This window comes from Mauremys mutica, chromosome 9, assembly GCF_020497125.1.
Source record: "Mauremys mutica isolate MM-2020 ecotype Southern chromosome 9, ASM2049712v1, whole genome shotgun sequence".
NCBI lineage: Eukaryota > Metazoa > Chordata > Testudines > Geoemydidae > Mauremys > Mauremys mutica.
In genome coordinates this window covers 17,708,883-17,727,826 of record NC_059080.1, presented here as the reverse complement: position 1 = coordinate 17,727,826, position 18,944 = coordinate 17,708,883, and the positions used below count along the sequence as shown (strand labels likewise).

The window sequence follows — 18,944 nt, the reverse complement described above, 5'->3', positions numbered from 1 at the left end:
ACTAACTAATAAACAGGTTTTAGTGGGCTGGGTTCTGCCTTTTTATAGCAACCTGCTTTGCAGTAAAATGATCCTGTCTTGCCACTTAAAGAAGCATCCAGCTTGGATCTACATTTACACTAGACACTAAACAATCTTTGCCAATTAAAATGGAGCTTCCGCCATCTACTCCGCATAAAAGAAGGTAAAGAACCCAGATGGTGTCAAGTTCATATTTACCCAAGAAAGGATAGTAAGAGGAATGGTTATACGATATGGCTCAGCTGTCTCACCCTATGGAGGAGTGTGCCCCAGAATGGCACTAACCTAAATGGCTGATCTGCCCACTGGATGGATTTTTCTTTCCTATGGAACAAGGCTGTGTGTTTAAGTGAAGCTTGGCTGGGTAGATATTAGAGTTGCATGACTAAGAAGGAGGGATTTCCCCATTTCAAATACTGGTAGGGTGACCATATGTCCCATTTTGGCTGGGACAGTCCCTTTTTTAAGCCCTGTCCCAGCCATCCCAACCTCTTTGGCAAAAGTGGGCAGTTGGCATGAGCAAACAGGACAAATGGCCACTTCTGTCAAAAAAGTGGGATGTGGTGCGGAGAAACATGAAGGGACAAGCATCTATGCCAGCCCCGCTCAGGAGGGAGGCAGGTCTCGGGTGGGGGAGCAGGCAGGGCTCAGGTGAGCAGCGATACCAGCCGCGGGTGGGGGGCAGGCAGGGGTTGGGCAAGCAGCTCAGCCAGCCCTGCACTGTGTCCCATTTTTCTCTTTGGGAAATATGGTCATGCTAAATACTGGCCTTTTTCCCCTTTTTTCAAAGAAAAAAATCACAGAACCATTATTACTGAAAGTCTTACAGCAGTGCCTAGATTGCCCAATAGGTATCAGGGGCCCACCCATGGCAGAAAAGGAAGTATGTTGGCCTCTGAGCTGCCTAAATTGTTTGTCACCAGGCTTGAGATTGGATGGTTCAATAAATCAGTAAAATTGCTGCAATTTGAAATGAAAAAAAAAAAAAGCCCCAAGGCCATCTAGTCCACTCCCTGCCAGGACAGGATTGCTTCCTCTCCATCCCCCACTGTGTTTGGAGGGCTTTTTCAAAAAGACTTGACTAACATTACTGCCCAGAGCTTAGTCCAGAAGTTCAGGCCTCACCACTATCAAGTCTGGCCTAATAATATTCAGCTTCCATTCTTCTTTTCTTATATCAATAAAGTTAGTTCTTGATTTAGCCCCTTGAAAAGAGACAGCCTAAAAAAGCTCCTTTGTAGTTCCATGAAGAAAAGTAATCTGTTTTTGAAAGGGCAAAGCTAATGAGACTGGCCAGAGAAAATGCTGCTGAACTTCGCTTTGTGTCTCCTCAATGAATCTCTGACCCTGTTTTTCAAGTCATGATACAGAATGCATCTATTAGTAGACACCATTAGCCTTTTGCTCTCCAAATTGTTACTCTTCAAAACTAAGTTGTCTCCCACTTTAACAATATTTCGCTACAGGGGACTGGCAGAACCACACTATTGAACATTTTATTCATCCAATGTATCTTACAGACATTAATTAATTAATTCTCAGAATTCACTCTGAGGGAAACAAAGTATTGTAATCCCAGTTTTACAATGGGCAAACTGAGACACAAAAGAACTTCTACATTAAGGAAATTTACCCCAGCATAACTACATAAATACAGCTGCAACAGGGAAGATCCCAAATGTAGGTGGGCTGCCCAGGCACAGCTTAATCTGCTTTTCTTTAATTTTCACATGAGGACAATACTTCTACTTCTCTGATTCCCCGAATGACACATGCTGCTGCCTCCCTCACCAGCACTGGATATAAAAAAACACCACTAAATTTAAGTAGCATGGGGAAATGCTTCTACTACTGATGACTGACCCTGTTCCCATAAGGTGCTGAGCATCGAATCCTGTCAGTGGTTAACAGTGTCCTAGATGGAAGGTGCTCATCACCTGGCAGGGGCAGCCCCTTTATTAACTAGGGTGAACAGATATCCCAATTTTATAGGGACAGTCCCGATTTTTGGGTCTTTTTCTTATATAGGCTTCTATTACCCCCTACTCCCTGTCCTGATTTTTCACATTTGCTGTCTGGTCACCCTATTATTAACCCTCTCATACAAAGCAGACAACTGCCCTTTTGCTGGAAGTTCAATAGTAGAAATAATCCCAGGGGTAAAATTGAAAATCAGAGTTCAGTTTTTACAGGCAACTGCAGGTACAAAGAGGTTTCTGACGAAGTCCCTAACTACAGCTTCTTAAATTGGACACCATGAGAACTCTCAGTCTCTCTACAACAGGGGTTCTCAAACTGAGGGTTGGGAGGGGGGTCACGAGCTGCCAGCCTCCACCCCAAACCCCACTTTGCCTCCAGCATTTATAATGGTGTTAAATATGTAAAGAAGTGTTTTTAATTGAAAAGAGGGGTTGCACACAGAGGCTTGCTATGTGAAAGGGGTCACCAGTACAAAAGTTAGAACCACTGCACCCTGGCAGTAAATATGATTTTTCAGGCACTCTTTGGGAATCATTGTAGCTGCGATTTCCCCATTTAAGCTAGAAATAGGCAACATTTTAATCCCTTTGCCTGCCAGATTAAAGGTAAAGGACTCCTTAATCTAGCCAACAGAAGCTAGTGGCTGAAAGATGAAGTCAGCGAAGTTCAAACTAGCAATAAGATGCAGCTACTGAACGCGGTGGGTGATTAACCGTTGGAACAGCTCAGAGAGGGATGTAGCAAATGCTCCACCTCTGAGAAGCTTTAAATCAAACTGGGATGTCTCTCGCTAAAATATGCTTCAACCCCGCACGAATCCTTGGTTCCAGTCCGTGCCTGCGCTGCACAGCTCAGACTGGGGGAACATCGCCGTCCCTTTACGATCTCCCTCTGCTAGGGCGGCTTAAAAGCATATTTCTGTTTCCCGGAGATAAACAAGGCGCGGGGCAGGGGTTCTGCGCGCCGGGAACATCTCCACTTATGGAGCCGAAGAGCCCCGCGGTGGGCGGGGGAAGCGGGATTAAAGCCTCCCCGCGGCACAAGGCAGCCAGGCGCCGCGGGAGGATGAGAAGCGCCGAGCTCCGGGCGCCGCGTCCAGCCGGCTGTAGACCCCCCCCAGTGCGGCCAGCCCGGGCGGGACCCCGCTGACCCCGCGCCCGGCAGCCCGCCATGAACTGCAGCGAGGCGCTGCGCCTGCGGGCCCTGCTCAGCCACCTGCTGCGGCACCTGCCCGGCGGGGCCAACGCCAGCCGCGGGGCCGCCGCCGCGCCGGGGGGGGACGACGCCTACCTCTACATCCTGCTCATCATGATCTTCTACGGCTGCCTGGCGGGCGGGCTGATCCTGGCCTACACCCGCTCCCGCAAGCTGGAGTCCAAGCACGACCCCTTCCACCTCTACATCGAGCGCGACTGGAGCGGGCGGCACGAGGGCGCCGCGCCTCACGACGGGGCCGGCCCGGAGGGCGAGCAGCTGCTGTGAGCCCCGGCCCGCCGCGGAGCGAGCTCGGGGGCGCCGCCTCAGCGAGCCGGCGGCGGGGCACGGGCAGCCCCCGGCGGGGCACGAGGCGGCCGCGGCGCCTGAGGGAGGAGGGGCGGCGAGGCTCGCGCCCCGGCCGGGCGGGTGATTGGCCCCCAGCAGGGCTCTCCGCCGCCCGCCTTCGCCGCCGGGCAGCTCCCGCCTCCCCGTGCCCCGGGGGCCATGGGGACGAGAACGTTCCCCTGAGGTAACTTCCTCAGGCCCGAGACCCCCCTGCGAGCCGGAGCCAGGCGGTCAGTGAACACAGCGCCCCCTGCAGGCAGCGCTCGCAGCGAAAGCGGGAGAGCCGGACCCAGCCCGACTCCAAACAAAGGAACCTGACCAGCCTCCTTTTACCTGAGGCAGAAGAGTAGAGAAGGCGAACAGAGGATGAAGAGGGGTTTAGATTTTAAACATTGTTTTCAGAACTGGTATTTTCCGTAAGGAAGGACTTCTCAAAAAATCTAGGAGAGCAAAGCTGAGGTTACACACAGGGATCGCCCTGAGCAGCAATTCCACGTGAATTAGATCAAAAGGCAAAATGCAAATAAAAGGAAAATTTTCCAAAGCACCAATGGGAGTTAGGTGTCCAATGGCAGCTGACTTTCTAATTTCCCTGGGATCCATTTGTGTAACCTCATTCCAAGAAACTGATTCGTTCTTTTTACCTTCACCAATGACAGGGCGGAGAGGAGACCCAAGCTTGCAAGGAGCTCTGTGCAGGACAGTCCCTGTGTCCACCCAGGGTTAATTACAGGATGGGGGGCCTAAGGCAGGAAGCAGAATTTTCTTCTGGATTTCTTCTTTTATCTGAACTTAATCAGTCCAAATCTCAACTATATTTGAGTTTCAGATCTGTTTAACATGTCTTCAATAGAGACATCACTACAACCCCTGTAGCTCGGTGAACAGGAAGAAATCAAATTGGCAAGTGTTTTGGCTAAATGCCAAATCAAATTTGGCCCAGAACAAAGCATCTGAAATTCAGTTCAACTCCAGTAAGAACCTTATATACGTAATGAACTGCTCTGTGGGAATTAAGCCTTTGTCAGCACTGTATACATCACCAGGTAGCTACTGAGATGGAAAAAAAAACATTGTGTAATGCACAAGGTTTATCTTGTAACATAGTTGTCCTTTTAACAATTGAGACTGATTTGCATTCATTTTTACAGTACTTATTTTGGTTAGTGTATCTCTAGCTATTTTTCTTTTGCTCAAATGTTTTCAAGCATTATATAGGATAAGGTATTTCTCTTTAGAGGGGCTAATCATACTCAATTTTATCTGAACTAAAAATGCTGTTACTGAAAAATTGCTTTTATCAATTTTCAAATGCAACTGTTTTTAAAGCTAGTCACAATAACCTAAATTACATGGGAAATTACCTGTTTCTTTGCAACATCTAGCTCTATAACACTTTTCATCATAAAGACCGTAGTGCATTAAGACTGCATAGGCTACTTTAAAAAAAAAATGCAGAATGAGGCCTGTGCTTCTGTGACATTCTCCAGGGTACAGTCTGGATTGTTGAACAGCTGTGTTCCCTTGAGTCTCCAATGAGTCTCACTCTTCTGTAAGAGCATCCACTCCTGGCCTGTTCACACATAGCTGGGAGTGATTTTGCTAGTGGCTATGTTACATAAATGCTCTGCCAGCCACTCATGAATTATGTACAGGGCGACACGAGCAAATTCCCAGTTCCAGCCTTGTCCCCCAGAAATGTGCATCTTGTATTGTCCAGCAGTTGCTGGACAATGCAAGCTCATAGAAAGTCTGTTGTTTCCATCAAAAGAGATAACAAGACCTGTGCATATAGTTTTCAAGCGGTGGTTCCTAAACAGTTCAATCCAAACACCCATTGGTTTAGATAAAACAAGTTTCTCTTTTATAACTCAGTCCTTTGTTCTAGAAAAATCTTCAATTTTCAGCTGAGTCATTTGGTGAAAGCCTGTCTCTTGTGGACTTGAGCTTTAGGCCATCCCTGTGATGGAATATAAATTTCTTGTTCACTTTTCCCCCTTGCTGAAGAATGTCCACTTAACTAGGTGATAGCCTCACTGTCTCTGAGGAACTGGTTTGTGGGTGTTCCCCAGAATTATAATATATTTCAGTAACAATCATACAGTAGAACCTTATAACTTTACATATAGTGTTGCTACACTTTACCAGGATAATATTCAGCAGATTGACTTTTCAAATGATGCCACACAAGGCATACTTTGTACAAAATATATCGTAACCTTGTAATGGTGATCGTAGTGGCCTACCCTGTCACACTATCCCTATGCTTTGACTCAACAGCTCAAAGTCTACAACACCAAGTCTGCAGCTCCTAGCAAAGCCTGGAGCTTCTGTGATCCAAATCTTTCCCTATAAATCTTGCAAACAATGCATGGATTGGGAGTCATGACCTGAGGAGAGGACATTAGAGCAGACAGAGGAAAACTAGGACCCTTGAGCAAAAGTTGTATGTGCTGAAGTCCAAATGGTTGCAGGAGTCTATGCCAACCTTTGAATTCAGGCAGCAGGCTGATTTATGCTGATAATATACTACTTGTATTTTTGTAACAAAACCAAGGAAATTCCCAAGTCACTTTTGTAACTAACTTTATTGTAAGTTATCAAAATTTAATTCCAAGAATATGTTAATTAATAAAACCTAAGTCTTAAAGTGTGGAAATAAAGGTAGATACAGATTCTAATACAAAACAGGTTTTCTAACAAACCTAGATGTGCAAAAATTTACACTAGGCATTCCAACCACATCAACTCTGTCTTTTGTTTATTGTTTTCTTGTAAGACAGTTAAAATTGTTTAATGGATAGGCTCTTGATTTTATGTTTAGTGCATTATGGGAGCTTTGCCATTGACGGCAGTAGAGCCAGGATTTCATCTTATGTACTTAACATAGAAGATATACTGTAGGAAATTGTGCCTTAATTACATAGCAGTTTTACATGTGTGCGTGATGTCTGCATATATCAGTAATTAAAGTGTTAGTATTCTGCAGCAAAATGTGTGTGCAACATCTTGAAATTACTATTTATATAGTTTTGCTGCAGGACAGTTACTGTAGGTATTAGGATTCTCTGTTGAAATAAGTTAAGTCTATAGTTTTCTTTCTGTAACAAACTAAACAAATCTTCCTTGGTAATTATGTCTTTGCGGTCAGAGTTAGTTGTTATTGGATCGTCCACTATATTACTTTTCACATAAATTGGTTGAAGTATTCGTATGACTGGGGGAATTCTCAGCTACTCCTCTAAGGTAGCTGTGCTGTATCTCCGTCTGCAAATCTTCAAATTTCTGGTTCTCACAGTTATGCGACTGTTTGTGTTGCCAACTCTGGAAGGGGATATTTACAGCCAGCCCAACCATCAACAAAAAAGTTTTCATTGAATTATTTTCAATCAGATGAAAATGTATTTAATAAATATTAGGGTTGTAAAACAGTGATTTGGAGTGAAAAGAGGGTCCCAAACTACCCGATAGCCCTTTACAAATATTAAAGTGACACTATCAGTGCTATTATTCTTCATAGATTTTAAGGCCAGAAGGGACCATTATTTATCATCTGCTCTGCCCTCCTGTAAAAGTCAGCCCACAATTTCAGGGTAAACTAGACTGACTGTCTTTCTAAAAGATACACTTTATCTCAACTGATTTTTTCCTTGGCTGCATTAGGGTCTCGTTGTAGGGATGCTTTGACAACTTGATTACCAAAGAAAAGAAGCTACACAACTGAAAATAAGCTATATTACTTCCCTGGCAGGACTCAGTGATAATCTCTAAGCAGGACCAGTTTGTATTTCCCATGCCTACAAACTACCTAGCACCTGGTTAATTGGCATGGACCTGCAGCCACCTTGCACCACACAACAAGCAACATTAATTCTCAAAGGTTGTAACTCAGTTTGTGTTATGAATACTGAGCAGTTTAATATTTAAGGAGATACAGAACCCAACTATGACTAAAGATGGAAAGAGGTATGTGGGTTGTCTTTTGCTGTTTTCGCAGTCCATGCATGCACTGTGCTATATTTCTGGGTGTTGTGGCCCTAACTCCATTCTTATCCACACATAATAATCAACTGAAAGGGGAAGACAGACATGTAGGCACATCGGGGAAGAAATTCATGGAGTGAAATCCATGACTAATAAAAATACTACCAAAATGCCCCATGGTACAGTTGGTCAGTGTCAGCTCCTGCATGGTGCTGTGTACCCTCAGTTCCTGAGTTTCATTAAGGTTGATCTACATCTGATTCAGTGGGAGATGGGAAAGCCTAGCACTCAGGAGGATCAGACTGGAATGCTTGGCCCATCCATGCTTCCTTGAATTGGGATGCACATAAAAGCGCACACAATAAATACCTCACAAAATGTTTTGGAGAAGCCCACATTGACCCATGTCTTACTGGGCCTCCTAACTCAGTTCCATTTCTTGGGGGTGAGGAGGAAAAAAAGAAGAGTTCACAGTGTAACCACATACACCTCTACCTCGATATAACATTGTCCTTGGGAGCCAAAAAAATCTTACTGCATTAAATCGAACTTGCTTTGATCTGCCAGAGTGCACAGCCCCACACCCCCGGAGCGCTGCTTTACCGCATTATATCCGGTCACGTTATATCGGGGTAGAGGTGTAGTTACAAAACATTTCATTTAGATGAATAGACATGTTCAAAATGGCCTCCTGTAGAGTCACCAAGTACTTTAAATTGTTTGTATGATTCAGGATAATCCATTCATTCACTTTGGAGTAATAGCAGGGCTTTTTTTTTTTTAAGACAAGTATAAATTCTAATGTGCAAACCCCATCATTTTTTTCTAGCATAGTCTGTTTCAATTAATGTACACAGCAAAATATGAAGTATTTATCTATGGAATCTCTATTTAAGCAGGGATCTGGTGGTGATTCAGTGGGCTGGAAGAAGTGATTTGCTGGGTCTCAATCCCATACTAAGCAGCCAAACATTCACATCACAAAAAACACTGACATTTGACACTGACCGGCAGCCTCAGCAGAATCACAAGAACCCTAGAGACAAATACCATGTAGATCTTGGAATGGTGTTCGCTTGATAGCCCCAGATATTGAAGTTATATACTGCAATCCTACAAGCTTCTCCCTCAGTACTGTGTCAAGGTGTCTAAATTACATCCCAGCAGGACCATTGTTGTGGGGTGAAACAATAGTTCATTCCCCATCATTGGGGCTCCGTGATGTCTGCAGCGGCCTGTGTGGCTAACTTCAGAGCCGCTCAAGCAGCCGCACTGGCCACTTCTGAGCTGCCCCGGGACCAGCCCTACCAGCCACTGCTTGGGTAGCCAGCCCTGGGGACTGCCCGAACAGCAGCTGGTGGGCCTGGTCCCAGGGACGGCCTGAGGAGTGGTCCCAGGGGCCGCTACAGCTGGGATGCAACCCCTGGAAGCTGGTGCTGCTGCTCCCCAACCCCCAGAGCAACAGCACCCCTGGCAGTGCCCCACCCCAGAGCATTGGCTCCCTCCAGGGCTCCCCAGCAGCACCTAGCTAAATATTTTGGGACTCATTCAACTATTAAAGGGTCTGAGTTACTGTTTTGGGAGGCCTGAGTCCTACTGGACACCACATGATGAAGCAAATTTCATCAGCCTCTGTAGAGAGTCCAAGGACTGAATGGACGATGGGTAAGACTACGATTTAGTCAGGGGTATTTCTAGTACAAGTCATGGATAGGTCACAGGCAATAAACAAAAATTCACAGCTCCATGACCTGTCCATGACTTGTGCTGTCAATGAATCTCAGTTAACTCATGCGATTAACTCAAAAAAATTAAAACCAATTAATCAGTTTTAATCGCATTGTTAAACAATAGAATACCGATTTAAATATATTAAATATTTTTGGTTTTCCTACATTTTCAAATATTTGATTTCAATTTACACAGAATACAGTGTATAGTGCTTACTTTATAATATTTTTATTACAAAGATTTGCACTGTAAAATGATAAATAAAAGAAATAGTATTTTTCAATTCACCTCTTACAAGTACTGGAGTGCAATCTCTACTGTGAAAGAGCAACCTACAAATGTAGATTTTTTTGTTAGGTATCTGCACTCAAAAACAAAACAATGTTAAACTTTGGAGCCTACATGTCCACTCAGTCCTACTTCCTATTCAGCCAATCTCTAAGATAAACAAGTTTGTTTATATTTACCAGAGATAATGCTGCTTGCCTCTTTTTTACAATGTCACCTGAAAATGAGAACAGCTGTTCACATGGCACTATTGTAGCCAGCATTGCAAGGTATTTACATTCATATGCCCCTTCATGCTTTGGCCACCATTCCCGAGGACACGCTTCCATGCCGATGACGCTTGTTAAAAAAATAATACATTAATTAAATTCGTGACTGAACTCCTTGGGAGCGAATTGTATGTCTCCTGTTGTTTTACCTGTATTCTGCCATATATTTTGTGTTATATCAGTCTCAGATGATGACTCAGCACATATTTGATTTAAGAACACTTTCACTGCAGATTTGACAAAATGCAAAGAAGGTACCAATGTGAGATTTCTAAAGTTAACTACAGCACTCAACCCAAGATTTAAGAATCTGAAGTGCCTTCCAAAATCTGAGTGGGATGAGGGATGGAGCATGTTTTCAGAAGTCTTTAAAGAGTTACACTCCGATGCGGAAACTACAGAACCCGAACCACCAAAAAAGAAAACCAACCTTTTGTTGGTGGCATCTGACCCAGATGATGAAAATGAACATGGGTCAGCCTGCACTGCTTTGGATTGTTGTCAAGCAGAACCCATCATCAGCATCGAAGCATGTATTCTGGAATGGTGGTTGAAGCACGAAGGGACTTATGAATCTTTACCGCATCTGGCATGTATATATCTTGCAATCCTGGCTACAACAGTGCCATGCGAACGCCTGTTCTCATTTTCAGATGACATTGTAAACAAAAAGCGGGCAGCATTATCTCCTGCAAATGTAAACAAACTTGATTGGCTGAACAAGAAGTAGGACCGAGTGGACTTGTAGGCTCTAAAGTTTTACATTGTTTTATTTTTGAGTGCAGTTATTTTTTTGAAAATAATTCTACATTTGTAAGTTCAACTTTCATGATAAAGAGATTGCACTACAGTACCGTATTTGTATTAGGTGAATTGAAACATAGTATTTTCTTTTTTACAGTGCAATATTTGTAATAAAAATAAAGTGAGCATTGTACACTTTGTATTGTGTTGTAACTGAAATCAAAATATTTGAAAATGTAGAAAACATCCAAAAATATTTAAATAAATTGTATCCTATTGTTTAACAGAGTGATTAATTGCTTGACAGCCCTACTTCCTTTTAAGCTCTTCACCCTCATTCCAGACCTTTTATGCTAGGTAAAATGGCCAGAGGAGCATGAAAAGCCCTAAAAGCCACGGGGAGTTGGCACTGCAGAAAACAACTGTAAGGCTGTCCTCCAAGGACCCTTCATAAGTTCTGGTACAAAAAAGTTGCGCCACCATGAGTGGGGCATGGTGCGGGTGGAGCCACAACACTAAAGAGATTCTAGGCAGCATTCCAGCCCAAAGGACAGCCTCAGGGGGCCCCTGTAAGTTAGGTACAGCACAGAGCCTCACTCCTAGTTTTTAGACTCACATTTGAACAAAATTTAAAGCACTTTTCACTGAGTGACCAACCCTCCAAAGAGTTTAGCACCCTTAACTGCTACTGATGTTGATGAAAATTGAAGGTGATCAGCACCTAAGTGTAAACTTGTAACTTTAGTAGCCAATTGGTCTATTGAACTCAGCCATTCTTGATGCTAAAAAAGGAAAAACAAAGAGTGAATTTAGTTCTTTGGGTCAATGTTCTATTTATCCATAGAAGAGTTATAGCACAGGCATAGTCTATGCTTTTGGGGAGGCAGGGGAGAACATTTACCATCCAAGCATCTTGCATACACTATGTGTTTGGCTGACTACTTCTTAGCATTTGTTGAATGGTGATGTAAACGTCAGTGAATATTATCCAAGGGAATTGCCCCATTCCCCAGAGATTTTACTTCTGCCCTCTCAAGTATCATGTACCTCTATTATGCTGCATTATTCTCCTGCTGATGCACATGACTGTGGAATCAGTTGTCACCATCAGTTCATTTTTCTCATCACAGGAGAGACACCACCACCACCACCACCACGGAGCATGCACACTGGTGGCCTCTGTTTTGAGACATCTGAGTACCATACGGTGGCAATATAATTAGAACATATGTAACTCAAAGCTAAAACCCAAACAGCAAAGTTGAAGAGCCAAATGTTATTTCCTGAACTTTAATATAGTAAGAAAACACTATGAAAACTTGTAATAAAAATAAAATACCAGATCAAGCTTTTTTTTTTTTTTTTTTTTTTTTTTAAGTGACACCCTTACAAGAGGTCTTAAACAGTTGCAAAAGATTATAAAACATTCAAGTTTGTGGAAAGCTATTTTGATGTTAAAAAGCATCACTTCTTTATATACTCAGAAGTCTCTCATCAGATAACAAGCATTACCTATGCTAGCCTTTGAAGACAAAATACTTCCCCTCCAAGAAATGGCAGCACTGAGCATTTTAAATTATTTGTGGCATACTAAAAAGAGCAAAACATAACTAGAATGTCAAACAGAATTGACTAAAGGAGGCAATCAATACAAGATAGGCAAAATAGCTCTATCCAGTTGTCAAGTGCCAGAAGATATTATTAGGATTTGCATTTGCTTAGCTTTTCAGCTTGATTTTGTATTACTGCTTTGCTACATGCCCAGAATTTACTATTTTAACAGCAAGGGAAAGCATCAGAGTGTTTGGACTTCTATGCAGTTTAGTTCTTATGATTTTGTACAAGTATTAAGAAAATTAAGAATTTTGGTTAGCAGGCAATTATGGTAGCCTGAGCACGCCCCTTTTCTTTAAGGCAGATCACCTCCAGCTACAAAGACATAATCATCAACAACTGCAAAAGCCAAACCTTATTATGGCTCTACTGAAGGTGTAGTAACAAGGGAAGGGAAGCGGGAAGAATGGTGCGGAACATCATCACTTCCACCAATTCCAACAAAAATCCAAGCAAAAAATCTAGCAACAGCCAAGATCCACTTCCAACTGTGAAATTAACACAATTGAAGGCAGAGCTTGTACAACTAAGTTAGTTTGTGCACATACTAAATTATGCTTCAAAATAGTAAGAACTCAGAGCACCAGCCATACTTAAAGCCCAAACCTGCTTCCATCTGAACAGAATGTATAGAATGGCTACATCTACATCTAAAACTTCCACTGTTGTGGCAGAAAGTCTTAGACAACTGTACATGCTAATTTAAGATTTAAGGTGTCATCCCAATAGTTTTAAATAAATATTTACTTGAGTATAAATGTATTTGTTTGGTATAAGAATATTGTGTTCTGAAGACTGAATGTCTTCATAATTCAGAAGCCCAGAGCTGGAATTTCACCCATAAATGTTTTAGAGCTAAAAGTTATACTGATACCGTATAAAGACAAGATACATTAGGAATATGAATTTCATCTGTAAGAAACAGTGAGTTGTAACCATAATACAACACCACCACAATTCAACAATGCTATATAATTAGCAGATAACTTTAACGTTAATTCTTCTTTTGATCTGGTAGAAAAGATATGAAAACCTCCCAACATTATTGCAAGATAACATTACACAGTTAAAAAGGTCAATCTTTCCCCACTACACACACAGATCGCAAAACATTTACGATAGCTACAACGTTAAACAGTTTTGTAGTCCTTATGCCATTTTTAGATTCATGTTTTCTCAAAAGTAGGAAAACAGAGGAAGCAGTTTCTTGAGCAAGGACTTCAGAGAGACCATTTCAGACTTTAACTATAGAAAATTTTCCATTTACGAGGGTTGGCCAATATATTACAAATTCGCCAACCTAATGATATAAACATTGCTGAAAACTCTTTAAGTTAATTACTGGTGCAGCCTATCATTTCATCTTTATATTAACTTATACCATTATTTGTTAAAACATATGTTAAGTAAACTTAAGTTTTTAAAATATGGTTTATTTTCTGTTTTATGATTTAAGGAATAAAATGAGTTGTTACCCAGTATAAAAGTAACAACCTTGTGAATTGTCTAAACATCCGTCAGGATGAAATTAAGATCAGATTTACAAGTTACTGTCAAATATAATTTTACTTACAAGCAGAGTGTGCATTTTCAAGTACTTACTATGTGACTAGATTTCCATCCTTTTAATTTGCTCAACTTAGATTAGCAGTCTGAACACAAAGTGCTGCCACTCTGAGATCTAAAGCGTTATTTCAGGTTAAGAAAGCAAGCTACCCTCTAAACTTTAAAACAATAAAAAAAATTAAAAATAGAACCAAGAGTATAGCAATTTAAGGTAAACATATTCTGAGAAACCCATAATAAAAACCAAACAGGAGAAAGACAAATGAAAGTTGCGAATTAACTTCGGACTGAAGGAAAATAAAATTTTCTCATGTAGAGGGGTTAATATCCTTCTGGGACCTATTCTGAACAACTGCACTAAAGAGATGACTACCATATCATATATACAATTTCAATGCCACTTTCCTATTATGTTTCAGACTGATGGGGTAAAAGCTTGCAAATTCAAAATAGGAGAAAAAGTTGCAATAAAATAAGTATAATGTGCTTCATAGTAATAATAAAATTACTAGCTACAGAAAACAAAGGATGACACAGCTGATGGATATGTAGCTTATACTCCAAGACTTCCAAAGAAAGGGAAGCAGCTTCTCAAATCAACTTAACATGCTTGTCCTTTCCCTTTGCATTCAACAGAGGGGTTAGTGTGGACCTAGATCTACATAAGTGATCATAACCAAACATTAAGAGGGTTAAGCCAAAGGGGAAACCTGATAAGTGTTGTATTCCTTGTACATCAAGGACACTAAACATTGGCTTTACAACAGATGATTTTTTGAGAGTTTACACATGTTCAAAAGTTATATTTTCAATTTTCAGAGAGGAAGCAGAAAGTATGACTGTATTTGCCAATCCCTTTATTCCCCCATCCCCCAAACCATGTAATTCATTGGTGACACTACAACTCCAAGTGGGATCTCTCCCATCTACTATATGAGAAGTTACTGTGATGTGGCCACTCTAATTAGAAAAAAGAACTCTAATGGTTGCCAGATCAAGCTCAAGGCTCAAAATAAGCAGTTCTGAGTTTCATATAGGAGCAACTAACTCCATTTCTCACTGTCATGTCTGCTTCAAAGATGGTGTTTATAAACTGAAATGATTGCACATCTGTATGAATGGATTCAGTGTCCAAGTAGTGGAGATTTTAGCATTCAATATTATTGAAAAAGTTCCTGAAGCAGCAGGATAGTTGTATGTAAGGCTTTTACAGGAATGATTTCAACATTACATGAGAGAATCAGTAACACAAACTTCAGGAACGGTTATGACCTCTGGCTCACTGCCTTAAATATTTCACAGGGGCCCAAGTAACCTGAGCAAACTTCTTCCATTTCAAAAATACATTTGCCATTAAGTCCAGGGCCTCTAGGACTAGCACAACACAGATCTGCAGTACTTCCAAAACGAACGTCACACTAGGAGAAGGGATAAAGGTCTTTCACTTTTAGAGAATGACTGTCCAGAGAGCTAAAGTCACGCAATGAAGAGGGAAAGCAATCACCTCTCAGTCCCCATTAACTGGCCCAATCCTGGAAGCGGAAGCAGTCACTTGCAATCTTCCACACTGTGCTGGTAGGTGTAGCTTGTGCTGTCAGTAAGAAATTCTGGGTGAAGTAACGTTGCTTGTTGCCATCGAATTTTACTCTCCCACATGTCACTACAAGGACTGTTGTCTGGCTTTGAGTAGCTTGCTCTTCACAAAGAGAATGAAAGATGTAAAAGAATAAAACAGTTATGCACAATTTCCCATCACCTCAGCTGCTTATGTGAAATGCCAGAGTGTCTACTTAACTATCATTTCCATACAAGTCACAGCTGCAGGTTTGTTAGAAAATAGTTGGAAGAGTATGTGTGTTAAACTGATTTTTATGTTGTATTGTTACTAACAGAAACACCTATGGTAACTTGTTCATTAGCAAATGTTTTTTAATGATATTTTTAACTTGCACTGTTTACGTTACAGTGCCAGGTAGATGTTAAAATTCCCTTGAAGCTAGTTTAATACATTAAGAGTAACTGCTTTAGCGCATGAAGATATCAAGGTTGTATCTGAGTAAGCGTTCTTAAAGAGGAAGTTTAATAAATTATACTGTACAGCTTTAAGTAGTCACCTTCTCATTACACCCCTTTATTTAAAAATAGCCCTACATTTCAGCCATCAGGTCTTTTCTTTACCTTGTTCTAAGAGCCACATCAATCAATATTTATTACATTTGTTGTTCACTTTCTACAATTGTAAAAAAAATAAACACCCTGAATTATAAAATAACCTTACCATGAACAGGTTGGCAGTCTAACATATTAACCTGGAATTCACTAGATGGCAACATTTCAAAAAATTCTTTCAGTGCTTCTTGTCCAGACACTGCATTACCATTCCAAATTAACGTTGCTTTGTCCAAATAGAGTCTAGCCAACACCTAAAGGGATTATGAGAACACGTTTGGAAAAAAAATCCATTATTAAAAATCAAGCTACTTGTCAATATGGGAAACACATTCATATGATCAGAAGAATTAAAACAGCATTACACATATTAGATCCTCCTTTATACAGAACTGACTGAAGTGTCCTACTGAAACATTGGCTTCCATTAGTAACTACCGTCCTTGATCAAGAATTGAAACTACTATACAAAATGAATGTATGTTTCTTCGTAACTTATTTTGTTAATTAACTATGTGCCTTAATACTCAATATAGACAGGGGCGGCTCTAGACCCCAGCGCACCAAGCAGGCGCGTGGGGCGGCCCTTTCCCGGGGGGGCGGCATTTGGCTCCGGTTGAGCTCCCGCAGGCATGCCTGCGGCAGGTCCACCGGAGCCCGGGACGAGCGGACCTGCCGCAGGCATGCCTGCGGGAGCTCAACCGGAGCCGCGGGACCGGGGAAGGGCGGCGCAGCGCACCGCGCTGCTTGGGGCAGCCTGATTTCTAGAGCCGCCCCTGAATATAGACACTGATCAGGTTCTTCAGCTGTTTCCTGTAGTAGGAAGGGATGGAACTGAAGCACTTCCCAGAATAGCCAAAACAAAGTACATGATCACCTCTCTACTGTAAGTTTTCATCTCCAAAGTATTCCCCATTAAGAAAAAGAACATAGGGAAGTGTAATCTGAATAAAAGTGTAATCTGAATAAAATTAACATGCATATAAAGGAGGGTTACAAAAGAACAAAGCGTAGCATGTTTCAGGAAGCAGGCTGGTGCTTGAGCTCTATAATACAAACCTTAAAGAAGGGTCTAGGTTGACCTCTTGCTATCTCTATCACGCATACTCATCTAGAGATCCATAAATATCACCACATTAAACAAGTGCGTGAAAAAGCATTCAGATTAGCAATTCTTCAACTGTGGTCCATGGAGCATTTCCAGATCATAAGATGCTGGTACCATTTTCTCTTCCTCAGTCATTTCTAGAGATACCCAAACTCAATTATAATGAAGGGACACTGCTAGCTTAGGAGGTTAGGAGAAAGGAAACTTACTAATTCATGAGATCAGAGATGAGATGTTCTGAAAAGGGAAACTAATACAACTAATTTTAACTGTATATATTGAAATTTACTCTGCACTGTAGCTGCCGAAGGAAGAGATATAGAGACAAATAGGATCATGGTTGTGAAGGGATCTGAGACACGCTTTAGAAGCACCTCACACAACGGAAAAAATTTAAGAATCCCTAATTTAGATAGTCCCTTTAAGGATACTTCATAGAACAGATCAGGAGACACACAGAGATCTGGACTCTGCCAGTAATGATAAGATGGGTGGCAGCTAACTCCCAGAAGTCTTGAAGTATATAGGAGGATCAGTCTGACAATGAAAGTACACACAAGAGTGACAAGGGGATAACAACTGAGTCTTTTAAGGGATCTACCTACCCTTCTTCTTTTATCCATCGTTTCATAGTAAATGTTGACAAACTCTTCAGCAGCTCTACAAGTCTGATCCACATAAGTTTTAAAGTTCTGGAAACAGCAACAGCAAAACCCTCACAGTTACATAAAGCAATGTAAAACAGTTGGCTTGATAAAATTCTATGAGCAGTTTCTCCAGTAAGTAAGTTAATATGTACAGTAACACAATGAGATGCCAAAATGGAAGCACCCTGTTACCCTATCACCGCTCTCTCCCCCTAATGCTGAACTGTTTCCTATGGCATACACAAGACAGGGCTTTCAACCCCTGTGAATTCCAGGGACTCCCTTGCAGACTGATCCACAAACTGATCTCGAACGAGCAATGGCCTGTTAGTTTTCTTAACATTCCAATTAACTTTCCCTGGACTCCCAGTTACCCCTACCCAGCTCCTCCCCCAACAATCTTGTCATTTTTCTCCCCCACCCTGCAGATAATTGCAGACAAATCTCACCCCCCAGTGCCGATTCCGGCTGCTCGGGGCAGGGCCCGGGCTGCCCTCTGCCAGCGCTCGGCACGTCTCGCTCAGGGGCACGGCACATTTCGTGGCCAAGGCCCGAGTTCCGGGAGCTGCAGGCGGGCAGGGCCGCGCGGCGACTGGCCCGAGGGGGGTCCCCCTCCCCCTCCCCACACGCAGTCCCCGGGCCCTGGCTCCCTCATGGAGGACGAGCTGCCTCTGCCCCCTCCCCCGGCTCAGGCCTCCCGCTCCGGGTCGCCCGCGGACTCACCACGGAGGCGGCCATACAGACAGCGAAAGGGAAGCCCCGGCCCAGACCCGTCGCAGAGGACAAGGCGGGAGCAGGTCTCCGGGAGGCTGAGACCTCGGCAATCAAAAGAAAGCGGAAGTGTCCCCCCGAACCAGCGTCCCCCTTCCGGCCGCGCTGCGGTCCGACGCACAACTCCTTCCGGGGAGCAACTGGGAGCTGGGCCGCGGGCTTCCACGGCGAGGGTGGGGCCAACCTCCGCGCGTGCGTCGTGAGTCCGGTGAGGGGGGCACTGGGCAGGGCTTCGGGGGCAGGTGGCGGGACCGTGGCGCGGGGGAGGAGGGGGGCGGAGCCGGCCGTTGGGGTGGAGTTGGCAGCCCCGCGTGCTCCCGTGAGCCGCCCCCCAGGCTCCCAGGGGACTGGGCCAGATGGACACCGCGCCCCGGGCTTCAGCAGCGCCACGAGCATCTACCCCGCCCGAGGATCCGGTTCCCCCTGCTCTGCGCGGCGTGCCGCTCCCTGCACACACGCAGCGCGGCGCAGCGCAGAACTGGGCGCAGAGTCCGCGAGTTGCAGAGTTGA

The 18,944-nt window shown here is 43.1% G+C and overlaps 1 protein-coding gene and 1 long non-coding RNA gene across 2 annotated transcripts in view; both read right to left on the bottom strand.

Moving 5' to 3' along the window:
• The window catches only part of LOC123377715, a 62,817-nt gene extending 59,136 nt beyond the window's left edge, over positions 1-3,681 (bottom strand). The window contains exon 1 of the long non-coding RNA XR_006582286.1: positions 3,292-3,681. This is a non-coding gene — a long non-coding RNA (uncharacterized LOC123377715). The remainder of the gene's footprint in view (positions 1-3,291) is intronic.
• Positions 3,682-10,792: 7,111 nt separating this feature from the next.
• NXT2 (nuclear transport factor 2 like export factor 2) lies at positions 10,793-18,601 on the bottom strand. The gene is made up of 4 exons (XM_045031269.1): positions 18,387-18,601; positions 17,622-17,708; positions 16,018-16,162; positions 10,793-15,435 (listed from the first exon to the last, which is right to left on the bottom strand). Exons 1-4 carry the CDS (start codon positions 18,399-18,401, stop codon positions 15,257-15,259), a joined length of 426 nt encoding a protein of 141 aa, XP_044887204.1. The 5' UTR covers positions 18,402-18,601; the 3' UTR covers positions 10,793-15,256.
• Positions 18,602-18,944: the final 343 nt, after the last annotated feature.